Genomic DNA, 23,883 nt, shown 5'->3' on the forward strand with positions numbered 1-23,883 from the left:
GTTGCCAAGGGCTAGGAGGGATGAGACAATTGGGGGTTAATGGCTAAAGGATTTGGGGTTTCATTTGGAAGTAATGAAAATGTTCTAGAAGGGATTGTGGTGATGGTTGGGCAATTCTATGTAAATATACTAAAAGGCATTGAACTGTATACTTTATTTAAATGGGTGAATTGTATAGTATGTAAATTATATTTCAATAAAGCTGTTTTAAAAAATTATATGGCTCCATACTAGATCCAAGTTTGGAGTTTCTAATATAACACAACGACTTTCTGGGCAAAATCTGAAAAAAAAAAAAGGTGATGTCAGTACTGAGTAGAGGCCCCACCAGGTTTGTATGGCAAAACACTCCCATCTCAGTTTGGGAAATAATTTCACAGTCTTGTCTAAAGATCATCAATCTCAGCTGGGCGCTGTGGCTCGTGCCTGTATTCCCAGCACTTCGGGAGGCCGAGGCAGGCAGATCGCCTGAGGTCGGGAGTTCAAGACCAGCCTGACCAACATGGAGAAACCCCATCTCTACTAAAAATACAAAATTAGCCAGGCATGGTGGTGCATGCCCGTAATCCCAGCTACTCAGGAGGCTAAGGCAGGAGAATTGCTTGAACCCAGGAGGCGGAGGTTGCTGTGAGCCAAGATTGCGCTATTGTATTCCAGCCTGGGCAACAAGAGCGAAACTCCATCTAAAAAACAAAACAAAACAAAAATCATCAATCTCACAGAAATCCCCAGCTGATTTTAGCTTCCTGTTCCAGAAACACTGGAAAAACCAAAATAGGCCAAACACACTTTCAAAACAATACCTTTAATCTATGTAGGCAAAGGGAGAAAAAGGGGATCATGGAATAGGAGTTATAGGTGCTGTCAGAATACAAAGTTGAGAATTTACTATCACTATAAAAATTCAAGTCCAATGTCGATTCCCCAAAGAAACTATGCATCCAAAGACTCCAAATAACTTAACACACACAGAATGGTGGCTAAAACAGACCACCTGGATGGTTAAGGCCTTCTCCATTATTACACTGACCTCAGCGCTGGAACCTCTATTGAGTTTTAGCTTGGCAGATTCTCTTCTCTCTTCCCAATCTGTTTAATTTTCCAAGCCAAGGGCATCATGAGAAACCCCATGAGCACCCTGATTGCATCCACAAGGACCTGTTGGCTTCAGGGTCACAGCTGCTACTATGGAAAGACAGAAGGGAGAGGTAGGACGGGTATATCTCTTACCTTAAACGAAAACACACAAAACCTCAGTGCATTAGAAGGCTTAGAGAGTGAAATCTCTGCAGCTATCAGCCAACAGCTTCCTCCTGCCTTGACGACCTGGATTCTCTCTGATCCCCAGGCAAATGACAAGACCAAATGTTAGGCAATTAATAATATAGCAGATGCTGTTTGGTTTCTGTGTTCTCCTATAGACTCCTGCTTCAAGGGCAAAATGGCGGTGTCTGATGCCAAGGTCCAAGGGAACTGGCAAATGACTAGAACGTTGCCTAGCACATACTAGGTCTTCAAAAACTATTTGTTGAATATCTCTTGAAGGAATGCTGATACTCCCCTGTCACTCTCTGCCTTCTTCCCTCAGCCTGGAAACACCGACACAAACACACACACACACATACACACACACACGAAGTTGAATCCACACTTGTTTATTGCAACCCCATCTGTAACTTTGCAAAACTAATAAGCACAACAGCAATTACTGCTAGAATACAGATTTCAATGGGCAGGGCATTTTGTTAATTTTGTACCCTAAACGCCCAAAACAATGCCTAGCACATAGTAGGCTCTCAATATGTGTTTAATGCCGAATGAATTAAAAACCTACTATGTGCCAGGCGCTGTGCTAGATCGACTTCTGCCAGCGACCCAATCGATTACTTCCACACCGGCGGCAGAGCCGCCCCCTGAGTCCTCCTACAGCCAGGGGCCGCTGTAGGAAACGCCTGGCTTCCTTCCCTCGTCACTCTTTGACCCCGTAAAGTCACTGCCCGGAGCTAAGATGGCAGCGTCGGTGGCAGCTGCAGCCCGGCGGCTGCGGCGGGCCATTCGAAGGTCGCTCGCATGGCGGGGCCCCAGCCATCGGCTGCTCTCATCGGAGCCCCCTGCAGCCAAGGCCTCGGCCGTGAGGGCCGCCTTTCTGAACTTCTTTCGGGACCGCCATGGCCACCGGCTGGTGCCCTCCGCCTCCGTGCGGCCCCGCGGCGACCCCAGTTTGCTTTTTGTCAACGCGGGCATGAACCAGGTGAGGGCCGAACCATACTGATAGGGAGCGGAGTTTGTGAGTTTTCCGGTGAGAAAGACGCTGCAGGATGGGCAAAAGAAGCGAGAGGCGGAGTTCGTAGCTTTTGGGGAAAGAGGGCGGTGCTTGGTTGGGTAAAGTGATGGGGGTACGGCGCTCAGAGTATAGGGAGGGCTTCGGGAGGGCTTGGGGAGGGCTTGAACTGGGAACTTCTGAATTGGAATTGAGTATTTGGTCCAGAAATGGCTGGAGTGGAATCCCGTGGGGGCAGACTGGTGGGGGAAATCCCATTTCATATATTCGCTCTTTAAATAAAGATAACGCTTTCATTAAATGTTTATTGATCACCTGTTGTGTGCTGAGTACTATTCTCTAAGCTTTTGATTTTTATCAGCCACTTACCTTTTCTAGACTTCATTGTCCTCATCTGTAAAATAGGGGCGGCGTAAGTTAATCTTAGAGGCCGTCTGGGATCCCTACTAAATAAGTCTTAGTTTTGTACCCTGAAGTTATTGGGTGTGGTTGAAGAAGCTGAGACGGAGGATGCCACATTTCAGTGCCCTGTTTCCAGCTCCCAACACATTCCTCCTTTTACCTTGCCCATTTTACTAGCAGAGGGTCTCCGGTTCATGATTTATTTACCTCTTCTGTGCTCCCCACATACCAGAGATGGCTGTCTCCAGGCTCCCAGGTTGTCCTCCTAGACCAAGATTACAGTGCACTCTCAGGGGCACTGTCAGCCTTCGGTCTGAACAGCCATCCCTAAACCCACTCCCCACATTTCCCTTCTACTGAGAAATTGTGATATCCCTCTCCTTCTCCCCACTCTATGTGCTTCCAGTTCAAGCCAATCTTTCTGGGCACCGTGGATCCACGAAGCGAAATGGCAGGCTTCCGACGTGTGGCCAACAGCCAGAAATGTGTGAGAGCTGGAGGACGCCATAACGACCTGGAAGATGTGGGTCGAGACCTTTCCCATCATACCTTCTTTGAAATGCTTGGCAATTGGGCCTTTGGGGGTGAATATTTTAAGGTGAGTCTCTGGAGAGCATTGATCAGCCAAGAAGGGAGTCAGTTTGTCCTGTTTCCATTGTACTGTCTGCTTAGGCAGGGCCTAATACCAGATGTGGAGGCAAAGTGCTAGTTGAGCAGGTGTAACAGGAATTACCTTGCTTCCCTGATTGGATTGTAAGTCCCTCAAGGGCAGAGACTGTGCTTCCTGCCTAATGACTACTCAAAAATTGTTGTTTGAGCAAATGGTCAAATAGCAATGCTAAGGTACTTACTAAAGTTAAAGATCACTCCAGGCTAGAGTAGGCAGAGAATTTCATGTGAAAGTGGGACTTGTTCTGGGGCTTGAAAGAAGATAGGATTTAGAAGAAGGGGAAGCTTTCTGGGCAGTAAACACTCAGAGGCAGTAATGGTTCATGGCTTATTCTGGGAACAAGATGGCCACAGAAATGCTTTTGTCTTAAGTGGGGGGCTAAACTCATGTGGCTTGATTACTTCAGTGGGGTCTCCGTCTCACCCATCTTCCTCCCCCGACCCCATGCTGGTTTCTGCTGCAGGAGGAGGCATGTAGCATGGCCTGGGAACTGCTGACTCAGGTCTATGGGATCCCTACAGAAAGGCTCTGGGTCTCCTACTTTGATGGTGACCCTAAGGCAGGGTTGGAGCCAGACTTGGAGACCAGGGACATTTGGCTGAGCTTAGGGTAAGTCAACCCCCTACTTATGTTCATTCCTGGAGGGCAGAAGGACTGGATAATGGAGACTACCAGCACCAATCCTCAGAGTCTCAGCATTTCATTCCAGGATACTGTGGACTTAGCCCTGTTCTTCCTCTTGCTGAGCTTCGACTTGAGGGAGGGGCTCTCGTGGCAGAGAGGGTCCCAGCTTCTGGGTCTGTCTATCTCTCACCACTCGCCTGCCTTTCTCCTCAGGGTGCCTGCTACTCGTGTGCTTTCCTTTGGACCACAAGAGAACTTCTGGGAGATGGGGAATACCGGCCCTTGTGGACCCTGTACCGAGATCCACTATGACCTTGCTGGTGGGGTGGGAGCCCCCCAGCTGGTAGAACTTTGGAACCTGGTCTTCATGCAACACAACAGGTAAGGGGGTGCGGAAGCAGGACGAGAATCCCTGGCTAGAAGTGGAAAAGGTGGCAATTAGAAGACTTTGGTCTGTTTCGTATAAAAACAAACACGTAAATGATGCTTACCATGTGCCAGGCACAATTCTCATCACCTTGTAGATAATAACTGATTTAATTGTAGTCTTTGCCTGTGACAGCTTAAACAAGTCACTGCTATTCTCTGTTGAACTTGATGATCAACAAGTTGAGTTGAACTTGATGATCTCAGATTTTCTTCTAGCCTTGACATGTCTTTCTAGGGGCAAAGAATTCTGTCCCAAGATGGGATGTCTGCTGCCCAGGCAAGGGCCCAAGCAGGGGTGAGAGTGGAGATAGCCCTATATGAGAAAGGACAGGACCCCAAGGCCATCATCATCTGCTACTGCAGGGTGGCAGGGGAAGATACTGATTGTCTGGTTCCTCCCATTGTCAGCCCCCTTAGGCTCCCCGCCACCCAACATTACTCCACTTGGGCATCTCACACCTGTAATCCTGGGTGGGGCCTCACCTTGCACACCTTCCCTGGACAGAGAGGCAGATGGAAGCCTGCAGCCCTTGCCCCAGTGGCATGTGGACACAGGAATGGGCCTGGAAAGGCTGGTGGCTGTGCTGCAAGGCAAACACTCCACCTATGACACTGACCTCTTTTCCCCGCTGCTCCACGCCATACAGCAGGTGAGTGCCTCTTCCCTTCCAGAAGCCCTCCAACTTGCTCATCATAGCCCTCAGCCCCATTGCATTCCATCTTTGTTGAGAACTGAGAGTGTTCTCAGCATCTGAGGGCAATAACCAACCAAGAATTCCAAGACGTCAAGCAAGACACTAGGATTCATTACTTATTACCTGCTATTCCTCCTAACTCCTTACCTCTTTCATTTATTCAGAAAATACTTGTTGAGTGCTTGCTTTATGTTAAGTCCTTTGTGTTTGGTACAGAAGACACAGCAGTAAGCAGGAAAGAGATCATGGAGATTATATGCTAGCATGAGAGATAGACAATAAATGTGTTAAAGAACAAAGTAATAGCTTACAGATTGTGAACAGGCAGTAAACATGGATGAAAGTAACTAGGAAGAAGGAGGGGTACAGAGGAATCTTAGATAAGGTACTTGGGGAAGGCTCACCAAGAAGATGACCTTTGAGCTGAGCCCCGAAGAAGGAGGAGTCAGCCACAAGAAGCTCTTTCCAGGCAGAGGGGACAGCAGGTACCAAGGACCTTGGTACTGATGGATTAGATGGGGAGGGGAGAGAGACATCAAAGATGGCTCCCAGGCTATTGGCTTGAGCAACACAGTGAATGGCATGACTGTTTACTGAGATGAAGAAGCCTGGGGAAGAGAGAGCTTTGGAGCTAGGTGAATCAAGCTCTCTGCTTTGGAGCATTTCCATGTGTGTATAGCTTATACCCTCCCCGTTGCCCCCCAAGAAAGGGCTTGACATGTGCCAGAAACAAAAAGGTGGCCAGCCAGCTAAAGGAGAATCCCATGGGATATAATAGGAACATGTGTCAGTTAGCTTTTGCTGTATAACAAACCACCCTAATGCTCTGTGGCTTAATCACCAACCATGTATTTGCCCCCTGAGTCTGTGAGCTAGAGTTTAGGCTGGGCTTAGCTGGCTCATACTTTGGTCTTGTGTGAGCTCACTCATCCATCTGTGGTCAGCTGAGAGGCAGCTCCTCCTCTGGGGCTTGGCTGGCTGTCAGTTTGGAGGCAGTAGGGGTGACTGGGCCATGTGTCTGTCATCACCTAGCTGGCTGGTCTGGGCTTGTCCACATCACAGCTCAGCAAGGTTCCAAGACAGAGAGCAGACACATAGGCTTAGAACAGTGTTGTTTCCAGTATATTCTGTGGGTCAAAGCAAGTCACAAAGCCAGCACAGATTCAGGGGATGGAGAAACAGAGTCTATCCCTTGATGGGAAACAGCTGTAAAGTCCCATTTTTAAAGTGGCGTATGCATAGGAAAGGGCCATTTTTGTGAACAGTCTACCACAGACAAGAGGGCAGAGTTCAGTCTTGTGGGCCTTGAAGTCCAAAGTGGGGCTTTGATTCTCAGAGTGGCAAGAAGGGTTCTAAGGGCTTGGCACGGTGGTTCATGCCTATAATCCTAGCACTTGGGGAGGCAGAGGGAGGCGGTTCGCTTGAGGTCGGGAGTTGGAGACCAGCCTGGCCAACATGGCAAAACCCTGTCTACTAAAAAATAGAAAAATCAGCAAGGCATGCTGGCACATACCTGTAGTCCCAGCCACTTAGGAGGCTGAGACAGGAGAATCACTTGAACCCAGGAGGTGGAGGTTGCAATAAACTGAGATGGTGCCACTGCACTTCAACCTGGGCAACAGAGTGAGACTTCATCTCAAAAAACATAAATAAATAAAAATGTACATCAGATCATATCACTCTCCACTGAGAACACTTTTTTTTTTTTTTTGAGACAGAGTCTTGCTCTGTCACCCAGGCTGGAGTGCAGTGGCATGATCTCAGCTCACTGCAACCTCTGCCTCTTGGGCTCAAGCAATACTCATGCCTCAGCCTCTAGAGTAGCTGGGATTACAGCCACCTGCCGTCACACAAAAAATCTGTATATTTTTAGTACAGATAGGGTTTCACCAAGTTGGCCAGGCTGGTTTGAAACTCCTGACCTCGGGTGATCACCCGCCTCAGCCTCCCAAAGTGTTGTGATTACAGGTGTGAGCCACCACGCCCAGCATGATGTACACTTTTAAAAGCCTACTCCTGTTGCTGTGTGGAGGATGAACTGGAGGGAGATGAGAGCAGAAACTTAGGAATCAATTGGGAAGCTATTATCGATCCAAGCAAGAACCACAGGGCATGACTTCGGCTAACAGCAGTGGAAGTAGAGACAAGTAGATTGATCTGAGAGATCTCATGGAGGTAGAAGCAAAAGGACCCACTGATGGATTACGATGGGTAGGGGAAAGAATTCAAAGATGGCTCCCAGACGATCGAGCAACACAGTGAATGGCATGACTGTTAGATGAAGAAGTTTGGGGAAGAGAGAGGTTTGGAGCTAGGTGAATCAAGCTCCCTGCTTTGGAGCATTTCCATGTATGTAGCTTACACTCTCCCTCCCTGCCCACCCCTACAAAAGATGGGAGAGGCAAGAACAGGCAGTGGAGAGCATCTGGAGTCCAACAGGCCCGGCTGAGATCTCAGATCTGCTCCTTGAGAGCTGGGTAGCCTTGTGTCACTGAGTTCCTCTGAGCCTCAGCTTCCTCTTCTGTAAAGCAAGGATACTAATACCTCCTGGAATGGGCTGTTTTGGGGATTAGAGTTCATGTTGTTCAAGTTCTCACCCAGTTCTGATAGTAGAAATTCAGTAAATGATCACAGATATGTTCACTTGTAGCACCAAATATGAGCCCCGTGAGGGCAGGGGCTGGCTCCTGCTCATCCGTGAGGCTTCTCAGCCCAGGACTGGACTGGCAAGGCCATTCTGGATGTGGTTGGCTTTAGGGCTGAGTTCAGATGCTCTAGAGGCGATAAAGAGCGCCTACCTGGGCCAGTTCAGGCAGGGCCACTGGCTGACTCTTTCTCTCCTGCTTCCCAGGGCTGCAGGGCACCCCCTTACTTGGGCCGGGTAGGGGTGGCAGACGAGGGGCGCACAGACACAGCGTACCGCGTGGTGGCTGACCACATCCGCACACTCAGTGTCTGCATCTCTGATGGCGTCTTCCCTGGGATGTCAGGTCCCCCGTGAGTCTGGAAGGGCTACAGAGAGGACAGGGGCTGCTGGGGGTCGCAGGTGGAGGAGGGAAGGAAGAGGAGAGGTGGGTCTGGTTGAGCCACTAGGAGGAATGGGGAGAGGGAGAGCTTTGGGGTGGGAGCGCACACTGTGGATCTTGTCCTTCCCACTCCCCATATTGCTGACCATGAGCTGCTAGGGGTTCATGTCTGGGCTCTGAACCCCTTTAGGCTGGTTCTTCGTCGGATCCTCCGTCGAGCTGTACGTTTCTCCATGGAGATCTTAAAGGCACCACCTGGCTTCCTAGGCAGCCTGGTGCCTGTAGTGGTGGAGACATTGGTAAGGACAGAGCTTCTTCTCCACTGTGGGCCTCCCTGGGCACTTTGGGGAGCCTACCACTGAGCCTAGACAGTGCCCCCAGCCTGGGTGCCCAGAGGTCCCCACCCTAAATGTCCAGCCCAGCATCCTATCAGCAAGCTAAGAAAGCTGTCCTTGCTTACAAGAAGCAGGAAAACTTGAGGCTCCTTGCCCAAACCGCTGAGCCTTTGACCTCATGACCCCCTTCTGTCACCCTACAGGGAAACCAGTTCCCCATTTGAGTCCCTCTCCCAGCCCCTCAATGTGTCTGAGCCTCCAGGGCAAGTGTCCTCAGGGAGGCCCAGGGTGGGGAGGTGGGGGTGGGTTGGTTGCCTTTCACACCTCCTCAGCCCTCTCCACCTCCCCCAGGGAGATGCTTATCCAGAACTGCAAAGGAACTCAGCCCAGGTACTGGATTCCGGTGGGAGAGAAAGGGGTTGATGGGAGAGTTGTGGAGAGAGACCCTCCTTTCAAGGAGACCTAGCTCCACTTCTGCTCTGTCTGGTTCAGATCTCCAACCTGGTGTTAGAGGACGAGGCAGCCTTCCTGGCCTCCCTGGAGCGGGGTCGGCGGATCATTGATCGGACTCTGAGGACCCTGGGGCCTTCAGATATGTTCCCTGGTCAGTGGGATACCTAGCCCATGCACAAGGGACTTGCTGAGACTTGCCAGGGTGGGCAGAGGAGGGAGCTCTGGGCCAGCCCCCTGCCTCATGTCCACCCCCAACCTCTGCCCAATGTTCCTCTCTCCCTGGACTCTCCTTCCATACCCAGACCCCTCTGCAGCAGGAACACCACCCTGCCCCTCCCTATGTCCACACTGCCCGGCTAGCCCTGCCTCCTGCTTTCCTAGGTTGGCTTCATGCATAGACTGAGCTTCCCTCCTCCCTTGAAATGACTTGTGCCCAGGGAGTACCCTGGACTACCCCCAGCTCTGGCCTTGAGGCATGAAGCCTGAATGTGACCCCTCTCCTGAGGCTACCCAGTATGGAGGGGGTATTTGTGTTTGGCATCTGGTGGCTTCTGCGTGGTTAGAAGGGCCCTGGACCTTATTTTTCTCCCCTTCTTTGTCTAATCCCTCCCCTTGTCAACACTCTTTGTCTTCCTTTCTTAAAGCTGAAGTGGCCTGGTCCTTGTCACTGTCTGGAGACCTGGGGCTCCCCTTGGACATGGTAGAGCTGATGCTGGAGGAGAAAGGGGTCCAGCTGGACTCCACTGGACTGGAGCGGTTGGCCCAGGAGGCGGCCCAGGTACAAGCTGTGGCACCCCCATGCTGGTTCTGTTGGGACACCCCTTCCCCAGCGCTGAGCTCCTGGGGGAAGAGCTGTGGATATTGAGAGAAATCAAGAGTCTGAGATAGGATCTGTCCCCTCACCTGGGAGGTTTCTAAAACCTCAGGCCACGACTTGTAGAAAGCATCACTAGCCAATGGGCTAAACACAAGAGCAGAAGCCAGCACAGCTTCCTGGAGAGGGGCCTTCCAGGGGCAGCGGTGGGCAAGAAGGCCTAATCCCGAGGATCCCACATGATGGATGGTTCACCAACCCGCCCAGGGGCTCTAGCAGGCAGCCAAGCCCTGAATTCTTATTCCAGAAGGGCTGCAGAGTCCACAGTTGTGTGGCAGGGACAGGGCCCTGCGAGGCTGAAGTCCCACTTTCATTCTCCATGTACTTCTTCCATGCCCATCCTGCAGCACCAGGCACGGCAGGCTGAGCCAGTTCAGAAGCAGGGATTGTGGCTTGATGTCCATGCACTGGGGGAGCTGCAGCACCAAGGAGTGCCCCCAACTGACAGCAGCCCCAAGTACAACTACTCCCTGCGACCCAACGGAAGTTATGGTGAGAGCCTGGACCGAGGTCTGCCACCACAAGCTTGCCTGACCATGACTAAGACGAATGTCCAAGATGGTTGCTGTTGGCCCCTGTGTATTCCCCAGGATGGCCACCAGGGGTCTCTGTGGCCCCCAGCTGGAAGTGCCCTGCGGGGTGCCTGTTAGCCCCAAGGCACAGACCCACCTTCACGTCCCCAGCCCCTGCCCACCACTAATAACCATTCTGTTCCCTGGCAGAGTTCGGCACCTGTGAGGCCCAGGTGTTGCAACTGTATACAGAGGACGGGACAGCAGTGGCCTCTGTGGGGAAAGGCCAGCGTTGTGGCCTCCTCTTGGACAGGACCAACTTCTACGCAGAACAGGGGGGCCAGGCTTCAGACCGTGGCTACCTGGTGCGGGTAGGGCAAGAGGTGAGCCTCCACCACAGCCCAGGCTGATTTCTGTGGGTGGCAGACCCAAGCCTGGGTGGGAGCCAAGGGGAGGGAAAGGCTACAGGCACTTTGACCCCTACCCTTCCCCAGGACGTGCTGTTCCCAGTAGCCCGGGCCCAGGTCTGTGGGGGTTTCATCCTGCATGAGGCAGTAGCCCCTGAGTGCCTACAGATCGGGGACCAGGTGCAGCTGCATGTGGATAAGGTAAGGATCCTCCCTAACTGTTCCCAATACCCTGCAGCCCTTCACTCTCCCCACCCCCTGCCCTCACCCAGGACCCTGGGTGACAAAAGTATTTCAGGCCTGGCGTCTAGCCTGCATGGCGAAGCACACGGCCACCCACCTGCTGAACTGGGCACTGCGGCAGACCCTGGGCCCTGGCACAGAGCAGCAGGGCTCCCATCTCAATCCTGAGCAGCTGCGCTTGGATGTGACCACCCAGGTGAGCCCGGCACAGAAAGACAGGCTTCATGTGAGGTGACAGGCTTAAAGAGAGACAGCCTGCTGTGAGCGGGTTGCCCTTAGAGGCCTGGGCTCTAGGCCCAGCACAGCCACCCAATCACTATGGGACCCTGGGCAAGTCCTTTCCCCTTGGGCTCCTCGTGCACCAGTGAGGAATCAGGCTACAGAGTAGCTAGGGCCTCACCCAGCTCTGATGTGGGATCCTGAAGGCCCTCCAGCAGGGGCCCTCCCTTCACCTCCAGCCACTCCTTCCTTGTTTCTACTGCCACCCGAGACATTCTTGCTCAAATTGGGCTGCCCTCTCCCTCTGCTGCCACCCTGTCTCCCTGCCCTTCTTACACATCTGGCTCAAATCCTTTCTCCAGGAAGTACTTGCTGGCTAATCCCCATCCCACCTGCTTATTCCCTGCCGCTGCATCCCCCCATCCTGTAGTTCTCTCTTCCATTGGGCTGCCCCTTGTAAGCTCCATGTGGGTACAGCCTCCTTTTTCTGTTTCTTCAACTTTTGGTGCCTAGTGAAAGGCCTGGAGCTTCCAGTAAGCCCAACTCCCAGATAGCTTTCTAAGGAAAAGAATTGTCTGCTCAGCTAGTGTTTATTGAGCACCTATCATGTGCTAGCCACTATTCTAGAACCTGGGGATAGCTCAGTGATGGGGATAGCTCAGTGAACATTGACCATGTTTCAGTGCATCAGTTACAGGTGTGGGGCTGACTGCATGTTGGTCTTTCCATTTCCTCCCCACCCCTCCAGACCGCATTGACCCCAGAGCGGCTCCGGGCAGTGGAGAACACTGTGCAGGAGGCCGTGCAGCAGGATAAGCCTGTGTACATGGAGGAGGTGCCCCTGGCGCTCACTGCCCAGGTCCCTGGCCTGCGCTGTCTGGATGAAGTGAGTTGGGGAAGCCCTTTTGGTAGAGATCGGGGGCCTCCTTCAGGCATACCTGGAGGCTTTATCCTTCTCCTTTGGCAGTTAACGGGCCTGTCCCCTCTTGACCTCAGGTTTACCCAGACCCTGTACGGGTGGTGTCAGTGGGGGTACCCGTGGCCCATGCATTGGACCCAGCCTCCCAAGCCGCACTGCAGACCTCTGTGGAGCTGTGCTGTGGGACGTGAGTCACTCCTTTGTGCTGCCTGGCCCAGGGGCCCCAGATCCTCGCCCTTCCCTTGGTCTTTGGAGCCATCAGCCCTTGATGGGAGATGCACTCTGGCTTCTCCCTTGTCTCCTGTCGTGCGCCCTGACATTCTGTTCCCTCCTTCCTCCCACAGGCACCTGTTACGTACAGGGGCTGTAGGGGACCTGGTTATCATCGGGGACCGCCAGCTTTCCAAGGGCACTACCCGCCTGCTGGCCATCACTGGGGAGCAGGCCCAGCAGGTCAGCTTGCCAGTAGGCCTGGGACTTCTGGGTTGAGTGGGTGCATGGGACACACGCAGGTGACATGCTCGGGCTCAGGGGTGCCCAGCAGAAGAGCCAGCATTAATACTTGCACACCAATGTGGCCATAGCAGCTGTTGGCAGCTGGCATGTGTTTTATTTGGTGCTAGTGCCTTGACTGGTCTTGATTGTTATATCTTATTTGTCCCTGACCAGTAATGAGTTGAGAGGCCTTGTCCTGGGGAGATGAATGTAAGCCTGGCGGCCCTGACCCTCCTGTCCCCTCCCTGCAGGCCCGAGAGCTAGGCCAGAACCTGGCTCAGGAAGTGAAAGCAGCCACTGAGCGACTGAGTCAGGGGAGCCGGGATGTGGCAGAGGCACTGAGGCTGTCCAAGGACATAGGACGACTCATTGAAGTGAGGGCCACGCCTACTGTGGAGCTGTTCGCCACCCTCTCCTGGCCCTATTCCCTCCCCTATTCCTCCCTGGACCCCTCTAGACTCTCCCTAGCACTCCAATCGGGTTGGGCTCCAGCTGGCCCAGATGTTTGTCTACAGGGTGGGTGTCTTCCCTGGCCCTGCTGGTCCCTACCTCAGAGACTATGGCTCAGGGAAGGGCAGGGGTGATGCACTGCTTCTGGCCATAGGCTGTGGAAACTTCTGTGATGCCCCAGTGGCAGCGGCGGGAGCTGCTGGCCACACTGAAGATGCTGCAGCGGCGTGCCAACACTGCCATCCGTAAGCTGCAGATGGGGCAGGTGAGAGGAGGTTTGGCTGCACCCATGTGCCCAGAGACACTCCAGCACATATACTGAGAAGTCTCAAGGGCTGGGGCGTGGGGGTGAGTCTGAGGCTGTGCAAGGACATGGGGATGGGGTGGTGGCAGCTTCTTCCTTCTCCCGCCAGCTGAGAACCATCACCCAGGCCATTCCCCCACTTCTGTCTCTTTCAAACTGTGTTTCTCCCCCAACTCCCAAGTCTGGCTCAGGCCCCCCAACCCCGGAAGCCTGCTGACTTGATTAGTGCCATTCAGCCCTGATTACACCTCCACTGTGGATCCCCTTTCTCCCGCCCACTCCTGGTCCATCTGTGCTCTGACCTTCCTCCTTTCACCTTCAGCGACCTATTTGTAGGGGCCTGAAGCTATGATGAAAGGAAAGTGGCAAGGGAGATGAGGAAGGACACATGTGGGACCCAAAAAGGAGGCCACCCTAGGCAGAGTCCCTGCCCCCTCTGCCTAGAGCTGATGACCTTTGGGGTGGGTGGGGGAAGCAGGGGATTGCTTAGCTGGGTCTCAGTTCAGAGGTGGGGGCTAATTGGAAACTTGCCTCTCAGCCTGACCCGTCTGCTCATCCTTCCTGCCCCATAGGCTGCAAAGAAAACTCAGGAGCTGCTGGAGCGGCACTCGAAGGGGCCTCTGATTGTGGACACGGTCTCTGCTGAGTCTCTCTCAGTGAGTGCTGGCCAAGCGGGGCTGCCCCAGGGTCTGAGGAGGGCAAAGTCCTGACCAGGAGGTAGCTAGGGGTCTGGGAAGCTATGGGCTCACCATCTGTCTTTCATGGTCCAGGTGCTGGTGAAGGTGGTACGGCAGCTGTGTGAGCAGGCCCCCAGCACATCTGTGCTCCTACTCAGCCCCCAGTCCATGGGGAAGGTGCTGTGTGCCTGTCAGGTGGCCCAGGTGAGGGAAGTGGGAGAGCAGCCCACCACCCCCATTAATACCCATCCTGGTCCAGCTGTCTGATTCTACACCTTTAATTCTTCCCAGACAAAGGGGCCAAGGCTGGGTGGAGGTATCTATGAGAATACTCCAGGACAGGGATAGGGGAATCTCCTTGTTCCTAAAAACAGCCCCTCCCTACTCCAGAAAGCACCAGAGATTCCTTAATTACCAGCCCCTCCCAGGCCTCACATCCCTTGTAAACAAGTAGCAGATGTTCACATTCATAAACCTCCCCACACACATTTCCATCCCAAACCTTGTCCGACTTGTCACCCGACTGCCCCACCATGTGCCCAGCTGGGAAGCGGGCGCTGATCACCTTCAACTCCACTCTTGAGGGTACCTTGGGTGGATGCTGGCAGGGAGGGCCACTCTGCATCGCTTCCCCTTCTGATTCTGTTCCTAGGGTGCCATGCCCACTTTCACAGCAGAGGCCTGGGCACTGGCAGTGTGCAGCCACATGGGGGGCAAGGCCTGGGGCTCGCGAGTGGTGGCCCAAGGCACTGGAAGCACTACTGACCTGGAAGCTGCCCTCAGTACAGCCCGAGCCTATGCCCTCAGCCAGCTCTGACCCAGGCCCACCCGGGGACCCGCATGGACTAAAGGCAATGCCAGGAGCCCTGAAGGAGCCAGCAGAATCTTCCCACTGGCTGAAGCAAGGACTAGAGGCTGGAGGCCAAGCAACTGAACCAAAGAGGATCACCTGGGCCAGGCCCTACCTGACACAAGGAGACATGGGCTAGGGAAGGCAGAAGTGGGCCCAAAGACACACACCCCCTTGCTGAATGAGAAGACATGGGCAATTATGGCTGTGACTGCACATTAGAAATTATTTCACTGGCCGGGTATGGTGGTTCACGCCTGTAATCCCAGCACTTTGGGAGGCCGAGGCAGGATCATGAGGTCAAGAGATCAAAAGCATCCTGGCTAACACGGTGAAACCCCATCTCTGCTAAAAATTCAAAAAAATTAGTCAGGCGTGGTGGCACACGCCTGTAGTCCCAGCTACTTGGGAGGCTGAAGCAGAAGAATCGCTTGAACCTGGGAGGCGGAGGCTGCAGTGGGCTGAGATCGCACCACTGCACTCCAACCTGGGTGACAGAACGAGACTCTGTCTCAAATAAGTAAATAATTTCACAGAGGACAGGAAGCTGCAGAGGTTCTGTTACTTTAAAAAAGAGTAGTTTTGCCCCTCCCAGCAACCTGGTATGGGTGCCCTAACACCAGTCTGAACTCACACTGTCTGAAAGGCCACCCAGGATCCAAATCAGGCCATCTTCATTGCCATGAGTGTTCAGACAGGCTCTGCGTGCCAGGCAACAGTGGGCCCTGACAAAGGGCTCCTTGGCTACTGGGACAACACGGAACCATCCTGTGAAAATCATTTCAGCAGTGGAGACCTTTGCTATCACTTCTTTCATTAGCAATGACCTCTAAATAAAATTAGGCCCTGCTGGTTTGTCAATGAGCAACTGAGAACGTGGCGGGCACCAAACACGATTCCTTCCTTCATGGAGCCTGCTTCTTGTGGAGGAAACAGGCAGTAAAGCAAAAGAAGAGGGTCAGGCTTGGTGGCTCATGCCTATAATCCTGGCATTTTACGAGGCTGAGGTTGGAGGATTGCTTGAGGCCAGAAGTGCAAGACCAGCCTGCGCAAACAGCAAGACCCTGTCTACAAAAAAAAAAAAAAAATGATCTTCCTGCCTCAGCCTCCCAAGTAGCTGAGACTACCCACACTTTGGTCCCAGCTACTTGGGAGGCTGAGGTGGGAAAATCACTTTAGCTCAAGAATTCAAGGCCACAGTGAGCTATAATTGCACCACTGCACTCCAGGCAACAGAGTGAGGCCCTGTCTTAGAAGGGAGAAAGTGTCAGATGGTGATGAGGTCTGGGGGGAAAAATAGATAATGGGGATTAGGAGTGTGGATGGTGGTATTCCCTCACCAAGAGGTGGCATGTGAGCAGGCAGCTGGGAGGTGAAGGTGTGACCCATGTGGAAATCTGAGGGAAAAGCATTCCAGGCTGAGGGAACAGCCAATGCAGATGCTGTGAGGTGGCCAGTGCCACTGAGCAGTGAGCTGCTATAGGGGCAGGTGATGAGGTTGGAGAGCGGGGTCAGACAAACTACATTTCTTAAAACAAGTTGTACAGCACCTGCCTCAAGCCTGAGCTAAAGCTGAAAATTGACACCTCAAAGCAGGTGGAAGCCAAGAGATGGAGGAAAGCCCTCCTTCCCTACTAGAATGAGTCCACCTCAGACAGCCAGATGTTGGACCTCTGCCTCTGTTCCTAGATCTCTGTTGCTAGATGAAGGAAAGGGCCCCAGGGGACCCATGTTCAAATCAAGGGCTCCCTGGGTACCAAGTTCTGTGTAGTAAAAATTCTAGCAGCGTGGGCCTGCCTGACATCATTTTCTGCACAGTTTCTCATTCTAATTAAGGCATAGATGATTTGCTGGTGAGGCACTGGTGAGGGCTTGAACGGACCCAATCCCTGGTGCCTGGCCCCTGGCTGCTTGCAAAGCTTTGCCTCAGCATCCTGGCCACTGGAGCAGTAGCCACTGTTCAGCAGTGCTCACCACAGGCCCTGGTCCAAGTTCCTCCGCGGGCGCCAAGATGAGTTGTGGCACCCCGATTTATTGATGAGTTAACAGAGCTTCGAGATGTACATCCAGGGTAACCAACTAGTAGTCCTCGGCAGAGCTGAAATCAAAGCTACCCTTTGAAACCTCCACCACCCTGGCTGCCTCTCCCTTCCTGAAGGCCACTTTCTTTTTTTACTAGCCGTCCCTCTGAAGTCTGTCCCTCTCACCCAGGAGATCAGGGGCCCCAACCACATCTTGTGGCGCCAGGGCTGGAAGGGTGTTTGGCACAGGGCATGGGCTGTGTGAAAGAGCACTCTGTTGGCCTGGAACCTTCCTGCGTCTGGTGCCAGATTTTCAGCCGGGGAAAAGGTGGACGGTGCCCTCCCGCAGGGCCTAAGGTCAACAGGAGACCTCAGGGGAGTTCAGTGACTTATACAGGTGCCCTGGAGAAGGTCCGTCCACCCTCATCTTCCACAGACGCTTTTCCTGGACCAGCTCCCTATCCATGGCCACACAAAAGCTAGCAATAGAGCACAAGGACTCCAGACCAGCAGCCTGCCCGACCTCCGCCTCCCGCAGAAAGCCCACCCGTTCCTAGACACGTCCCACGGAAGCACAGGGCATAGCTCAAGGCCACGGTCCCACTACCCCCAAAGCGGCCGCTTCCACGGAACCGTCCGAAGGGCTGGTCTCGCCACCCTGCGCGCGAGTGAGCCGCTTGCCGGCGCGCAGCTGTAGCCAAGGAAGCAGCAGCGCCCCCTCCTCTGAACCGCGGCGCACTGGTCCTCCCGGCCCGGCCCGCTCCTAGCAACACGGGGCGTCCCCAACGACAATGACCGGCGCCGGCGCGCGGGACTCTGTGTGAGGCGAGCGCCGAGGCTCCCGAAGCGGGTGAGGCGACCTCGGGGGAGTGGGGACACACAGCCCCGGTCTCCCTTATCGGGGACCGCTCAGGTCAGCTGGGCCCGGGAGCCCCTCTAGCGTCCTCTGCCCACACCGGCCAGAAGCCCACAGGCGGCCATTGCCTGGGTTCCGTTTTCTGTGGCGGGGAAGCGCCGGTCCGTACCCACAGGAGACCCCACGCCCTCCATGCGAGGACGCCCCGCGCCTCCTCCCCACCACAGTCACTGTCTGCAGACCGTCTGGCCCGGGGCTGGGTATCCGAGTGAGGCGAGCGGAGGAACTATGGGAAGAAGAGGGGGAAAATGGGGCATCCGTAGGGCGTGGAGGAGAGCGGTCCCAAGCCCTGGGGCCCCAGCCTTCTGCGAAAGGCCGTCCCTGTTCCCAGCACCCGAGGGCTGTAATCCCTCCCGCGTGTCCAGAAGCTTGCTTCCGCATCTCCCTCCCTCCCACTGCACTGCCGGTTTTCCTGGGTTACCAAGGAGAAACCAGCGCCTCTACACCCCAGGTAGGATGGGGGAGGGACCCCGTGGCCTTTGCAGCTGAGCTTCCCTGCTAGGGTGTCTGAGCTGAAGGTAAGGAGGGGTGGGAGCAGAACCGCTGGAGTCCCTTTTGAGACAACAGACCTGAGTGGTCAGGAGTTGGGAGGAGGCCAGCCCGGGGGCTGTGGTAAGTGAACTGGCGGTTTCACCCAGCCCAAGTCCAAGTACGCGGGCCGAGGCCCGGTTGGAGAAAGTTTTTTGCCCTTCCATAAATGGAATTCCCAACTTGGGAGTGACTTACCCCAAAGTAAGACATGGTGGGCATGAAAGAAATGGAGGTGGGTGTAGACAAAAGCCGAGAGTCCTGAGGACAGACGAGGGCTCTCCTGAGGGGATCTGGGATGGGAGTGGCTAAGAAGGCAGTCAGAGCAGTGGGTGCAGAGCCAGCTCCTGGGGAAGTGTCCCAGGCACAGAGGTGCTGTCTGCCCAAAGAGAACTGGGTGTCTCCACTTCTCGGCTAAGAGGAAGGGAGGTAAGGACAGTTGAGGACCAGGACTGTGATGCACAAGAAGGTGAGAATGCTCCCCTACAGCATCTTCCTCGTGTTCCCATTAGGGCAGGTGGAAGGAGCTCCTGCCCAGAATGGTTAGATTTAGCTGGGGACCTGAGGAAGGATGGAGAAGACCGGAGACTTCCTGTGGAGGGAATGTGCCAGGGGCAGGAGAGCACTACTCTGCAGCACTCCGTTGGGCTCCTCCGGCCCTCCAAAGGATGCAGGCAGTGGTCCAGCTTGCAGAAGGCTTCTGTGCCCAGCAGTGAACTGGAAGAGGGAGCCTGGACTATTTAGGTCAGCACCAAGGGGATAACCCTGGGCTCCGTGTTGGTGAACAAGAGAGCTCATGAGCTGGAGAAAGTGGGAGACTCACTGGAAAAGTGCTGTGAATGACTGAGTTGGGAGCAATTTATAAGCAACCCCAGCATCTCATGGAAGTAAGAGCATTAGACAGACACAAACTAAAACCTCAGCTTCTCCACTTACTAGCTAGTGACATTTAGTAAGTTACTTAAGCTTTCTAAGTTTCAGTTTCTTCATTTGTGAAACAGGGACAATAGTGTTAAATAATAATCCTCAATAATTAATTTCAGAATTTAATGAAATTATGTAAGTAAGCCATCTAGCATCTTCACTATATCTAACACACATCTTGAGTGCTGGCTCTGGGCCCAGCACTATATGAAATGTCTCACACACATTAACACCTTAATCTTCTGGGTAATCCTATGAAATAGGTACTATTAAGTACTGCCCTCACATTATAGATGAAGAAACTGAGGCAAGCGGGGACCTGCCCAAGGTTGCACAGATAGTGGGGGGCACTGTGGAGATTTGACTTGAGGCAGCAGCTCAACTCCTGAGTACTTAGCCAGCTGCTGTCCTGCCTCCTGCTATGTACATGCCATTGAAGGCCTAGAGCTCTCAATAAATCATAGCTATATATAGCCAAGGGTATCGTTCCCAGAACACCTGTCCACCAGATTCAAGCCATCAGAAATGAGGACAACTCTGGCCAAACTGGAGCATCTTGTCACTTTCTATTACACGTGCTTGGGCATGGAAAGAGCAGTCCTTCACACCCGGTCCTTTGAGTTAATGGCCTGGTATGGATGTTGTTCCCTGTGTGTGATTTCAGGACCCTGGACCCTGGTCCTGAGGATGCACAGTAGGGGCCCAGGGGAGGAGGATTGTCCCTTCCCTAGGGACTGTGTTACCAGGTTAGAGACACAGCCATGTGAAGCCAAACAAGCTGGTAAAGGCAGGCCCCAGAGAAGTGAAAGTCCACTGCATGTGTCCCCACTTTCCCCCTCTGAGAGCACAGCACATCCTTGGATGGGGACACCAGGTGGTGGCACAAGACATACCCACTCCTGGTGGCCCTGACCTCTCTGGAATGTCAGGATTCCTGCCCTGCCCATGTTCAAGACTGGCGTCTTGAACATGCTCCTAGTCTTCAAACTCTGGGATTCTCTGACTGACCCAACAGGTTCCCCAGGGAAGGAAAGCTCCAGAGAGGAAGGTGACCCTTCAGCCACCTCCAGGACTGCCCTGATGAAAATATTAAATTTTGTTTCATTTAGGGGGAAAATGCATTTACCCTAACAGGGATGAAAACTGTACATTAGGGCCCTGAAATTCCCATAGTAAAGTACCAAAGGCCTGGGCGCACTCTCAGCCCAGGGAGGCCCTCCCCACTTTCCAAGGAGCAAGAATATTCTTTCTTCTTTCCTAGTGGAGGGCAGGAACAGCCAGGGGAAGGGGACATACTGAGTGACTGTGGAGGGGTAGTGTATTGTGACTAGAGGAGGAGACCTGCCCTCAGATGCTGGCCCCGGCTCTCATAGGTGTTTTAGGGCCAGTCATTTCCTGTTTCCTTGTTTCTTCATCTGTAAAATAGGGATAAGGAAGCCCATCCTAGCTCCATTATAGGGTGGTTGAAGAGTCACATGAGACTTTTTTTCTTTTTTAGAGATGGCATCTCGCTATGTTGGCCAGGTTGGTCTTGAATTCTTGGCCCCAAGCAATCCTCCTGCCTTGGCCTCCCAAAGTGCTAGGATTACAGGTGTGAGCCACCACACCCAGCCTTTTTTTTTTTTTTTTTTCCTGAGAGGATAGTTCTGAAAGGACCTTGAAAGGACCTTGCAACTGTTAAGTGCTGGACAGTTGTAAGGTGCTGATACTGTCCCAGCCCTGGAGACATGGAATGTGAGACTAGAGGCTCAATGTAGTCAGGAGAGGAAGAGGCCACAGGAGTGAATCAGGTCCTGTAAGTAATAACCTGGGGGCCTTTGGCCCTTCTCAGCTATCCCTTTGAACTCTTTCATCTACTGATTTAGGATTTTTCCCATAATTTCACTCACCAAACAGTGAGCCTTTTGGTCAAAATGGGGCAGGACCTTTTGGTCAGAAGGAGTAGAAACCCAACTCTTAGCTTTGGCAAAGGGACTTATTAGAAGGCTGCCAACTTAGCTCTCAGAGCTGAAGGCACTGCCAAGGAGCCAGACAGCTCTGGGAGCCTCCGGGACTAGGCATGGGGATCGAAGATACCAGGATGCTGTCTGGGTCTTTCGTTTCTGCTACTCTCCCCCAGACTTGATTCCCTCCTGCTGCAAACAGACCTTGTAAGTGTGGAGAGAAATGACTTCCAGCAGCAGGAGATCCAGATCCTTCAAGGACACATGTCCTTCTGTCTCCCTCCACTTGGACAAATCTCAAGAAGGACTCTGATAGGCTTATATCAGATAGCCACCCCCAAACAAGTTGCCCTGACCAACAGGATACTCCTGTTGGCCAGAATCTATTATCAGAAGCCAGTGGAGCAGCCCCAAACACCAGCTACCTCGCCTAAAGCAGACCTACCACTGGGCTAGGAATTGGAAACAAAACTGAGGAGGAGACAGCCCCTACACCTCGAGCAGCTCACAGTCTAGTGTGGGTGTGGTGAGAGGGTGGGCAGTCAGGTCACTGGAGTGATGCAGGTACTGGAAAGATGGGGTCTGACAATGGGAGGGGTTGTTTTGTGGCATCAGGGACAAAGAAGCACCTCGCCTTCAGAGAGGAAGTGGTGCTTGAGCTCAGACTCAGAAGACCAGTGATTGTCCCTTTCTCTGGCTGAGATGGTGGGAAAAGCATTTCAGAGGGAACAATTTGAGCAAGGGCTTGGCAGCATGAACTGGGCTGCAATGTCCCAGATGCAAAGAGGAGCTTATTTCTAACAAGGTGTCCAGCCACGGAGGGCCTCACACACCAAGGTGAGGAGGCTGGATTTTACCGTAAGCAGTGATGAGCCGCTAGAGGGCTTACAAGGAGCCTGCCACAGCGGCTGTGTGAAGGCTGGATGTGAGAGAACCAGACTGGATGCCAGAGACTACATGCCCAACAGCTGATGCTGTGATCCAGACAGACACTGAGGCCCTGAGCTAAGGCGGCAGCAGGAAAGGAGAGGCTGCCTGGGTGGGAGGCAGAACTGAATCAGTAACTAGATGGTGGGGTGGGGTGGGAGGGCTGGAAGAGAAGTGACTCCCTGGCTTCTGGTGCCAGCATCTGGATGGATTGAGTTTGAGGGACCTAGGCAGCATCCCAGTGGACTTGAGTCTGGAATGCAGATGTAGGAGAGTCTGGCATTACTCACACCACCACCCCGCAGCCTCACCATCCTGGTAAGCAGTACCCTCTGCTTCTCTGGGACGTCACAGTTAGGAAACCCCACCTGGAAGAGGTGAAAGCTAGAGTCCATCAGCAGGAATGAGTGGACGACCAGGGCAGAATTCTGAGGGACCTTGGCACATGGGGGATGGGCAGAGGGAGAGAAGTCTGTGGTGAAGACTTTTGGAAAAAGAATGGTCGGAAAGTAGGAGGAGAGCCAAGAGAGTGGCACACCAAAGTGTGGCCCCCAAGGGCAGGGGTCAGAACGTGGCCTGCCGAGGGAGGAGCCACACTGCATATCCTCCTCATAACAGTGATAGCGGGGCAGCAAGGATTTCGTTTTGCTCGTTATCCTTTTAAATATACTGTGTTTTCTATTTTGTTAGTTTTAAAAGTAGATTTTTAAAAAACACTTAGAACTACGTGCTTTTTAGAACACTCCTTAGAAGAATCTTCTGTGTCTGGTAATAATTTGCCTGCCAAAATATTTTTGCGATATCCATTTTTTAAAAATCAAGAGATGATTAAATGAAAATTATCCACTCTGATCTTACGCAGTTAATTTTTTCAGCATTTGCCTGCCTTGTGGTATGGATGGTCCTGTAAACGCTGAAGGTGGCAGGGGCTCATTTTTATACCAGCCATGCACACGGCAGCCATGTGATTTGGAGCGAGGCCCTGCCCCTTCCTTCTGAGAAGTTGATTCAGGGCCCTGGAACATGCCCCGATGGGTCCTGCTGTGTCATGCCCAGAGGCGGGCTGCAGGCACGAAACAGCAGCAAGAGCAATTAAGACCAGATGGCAGGAAGAACTCCAGGTCCTGAAAGTGAGGTGCTAGGCGGTGGGACTAGAGTGACCTCATTGCAGAGGCATCCCGCCTGGCCCCAGGTGGGGTTTCCCAGGTGTGGCTCCCCAGGAGAAGAAGGAGAAGGGACTGCCTGCCAGGATGCTGAGGCTGGATGGTGCTGTGAGGAATGACTAAAGAGCCAACTCCAGGGCAATGCATACCAGCAACCTGGGGCTCCCCCTGCCAAGCCTGGTCCTGCTCCCTGGGTGTGGCCCATGGGTGTCCAGGGACATATCTGGGACCAAGGGAAATTATAGAATGTTTTAGGCCAAAACCAAGCAGGAGTTGGTCTAGTCTGTTGCCTCTGACCTTCCTCCATTGTCTCTGTCGTGCTGTCTATGAGCCCTCAACACCACCCTGCCTCCTTGCCCTTCACATCGATCCTGGAAATAGGGAAGGACCTCAGAAACACTGCACTCATCCAAAGATACCATCTCAGGTCAGCATTCAAGAAGCGGGTCTCCAGGATGTGTTCTCTCCAGCCTCAGACCCCTGCCCCTCATAGTACCTTCATTATCCACATACCCCTCCTATATTCTTTACAATGATCAATATTAACCGACCATTATCTCAGGGGGATCTCCACTACAGCCCATGTAGGAAGATAT

At 53.2% G+C, this 23,883-nt stretch overlaps 1 protein-coding gene across 2 annotated transcripts; it reads left to right on the plus strand.

The window, feature by feature from the left end:
* Positions 1 to 1,992: 1,992 nt before the first annotated feature.
* On the plus strand, positions 1,993 to 15,729 carry AARS2 (alanyl-tRNA synthetase 2, mitochondrial). Of its 2 annotated transcripts, none has more exons than XR_013416367.1 (22): positions 1,993 to 2,251; positions 3,090 to 3,281; positions 3,817 to 3,962; positions 4,191 to 4,358; positions 4,912 to 5,056; positions 7,953 to 8,098; positions 8,318 to 8,426; positions 8,814 to 8,852; positions 8,955 to 9,066; positions 9,560 to 9,693; positions 10,137 to 10,281; positions 10,512 to 10,684; positions 10,796 to 10,909; positions 11,007 to 11,147; positions 11,919 to 12,056; positions 12,167 to 12,276; positions 12,434 to 12,542; positions 12,836 to 12,958; positions 13,189 to 13,382; positions 13,911 to 13,994; positions 14,109 to 14,219; positions 14,668 to 15,729. XR_013416367.1 is itself a non-coding variant. In XM_001099647.5 (22 exons), exons 1-22 carry the CDS (start codon positions 2,009 to 2,011, stop codon positions 14,830 to 14,832), a joined length of 2,958 nt encoding a protein of 985 aa, XP_001099647.3. In that variant the 5' UTR covers positions 1,993 to 2,008; the 3' UTR covers positions 14,833 to 15,729. The 2 variants fall into 2 exon arrangements, 1 of the variants encoding a protein (XP_001099647.3); XM_001099647.5 differs by having other exon boundaries at positions 13,189 to 13,299.
* Positions 15,730 to 23,883: the final 8,154 nt, after the last annotated feature.

The sequence above is a fragment of the Macaca mulatta genome, chromosome 4 (genome assembly GCF_049350105.2).
Source record: "Macaca mulatta isolate MMU2019108-1 chromosome 4, T2T-MMU8v2.0, whole genome shotgun sequence".
Classification (NCBI taxonomy): domain Eukaryota; kingdom Metazoa; phylum Chordata; class Mammalia; order Primates; family Cercopithecidae; genus Macaca; species Macaca mulatta.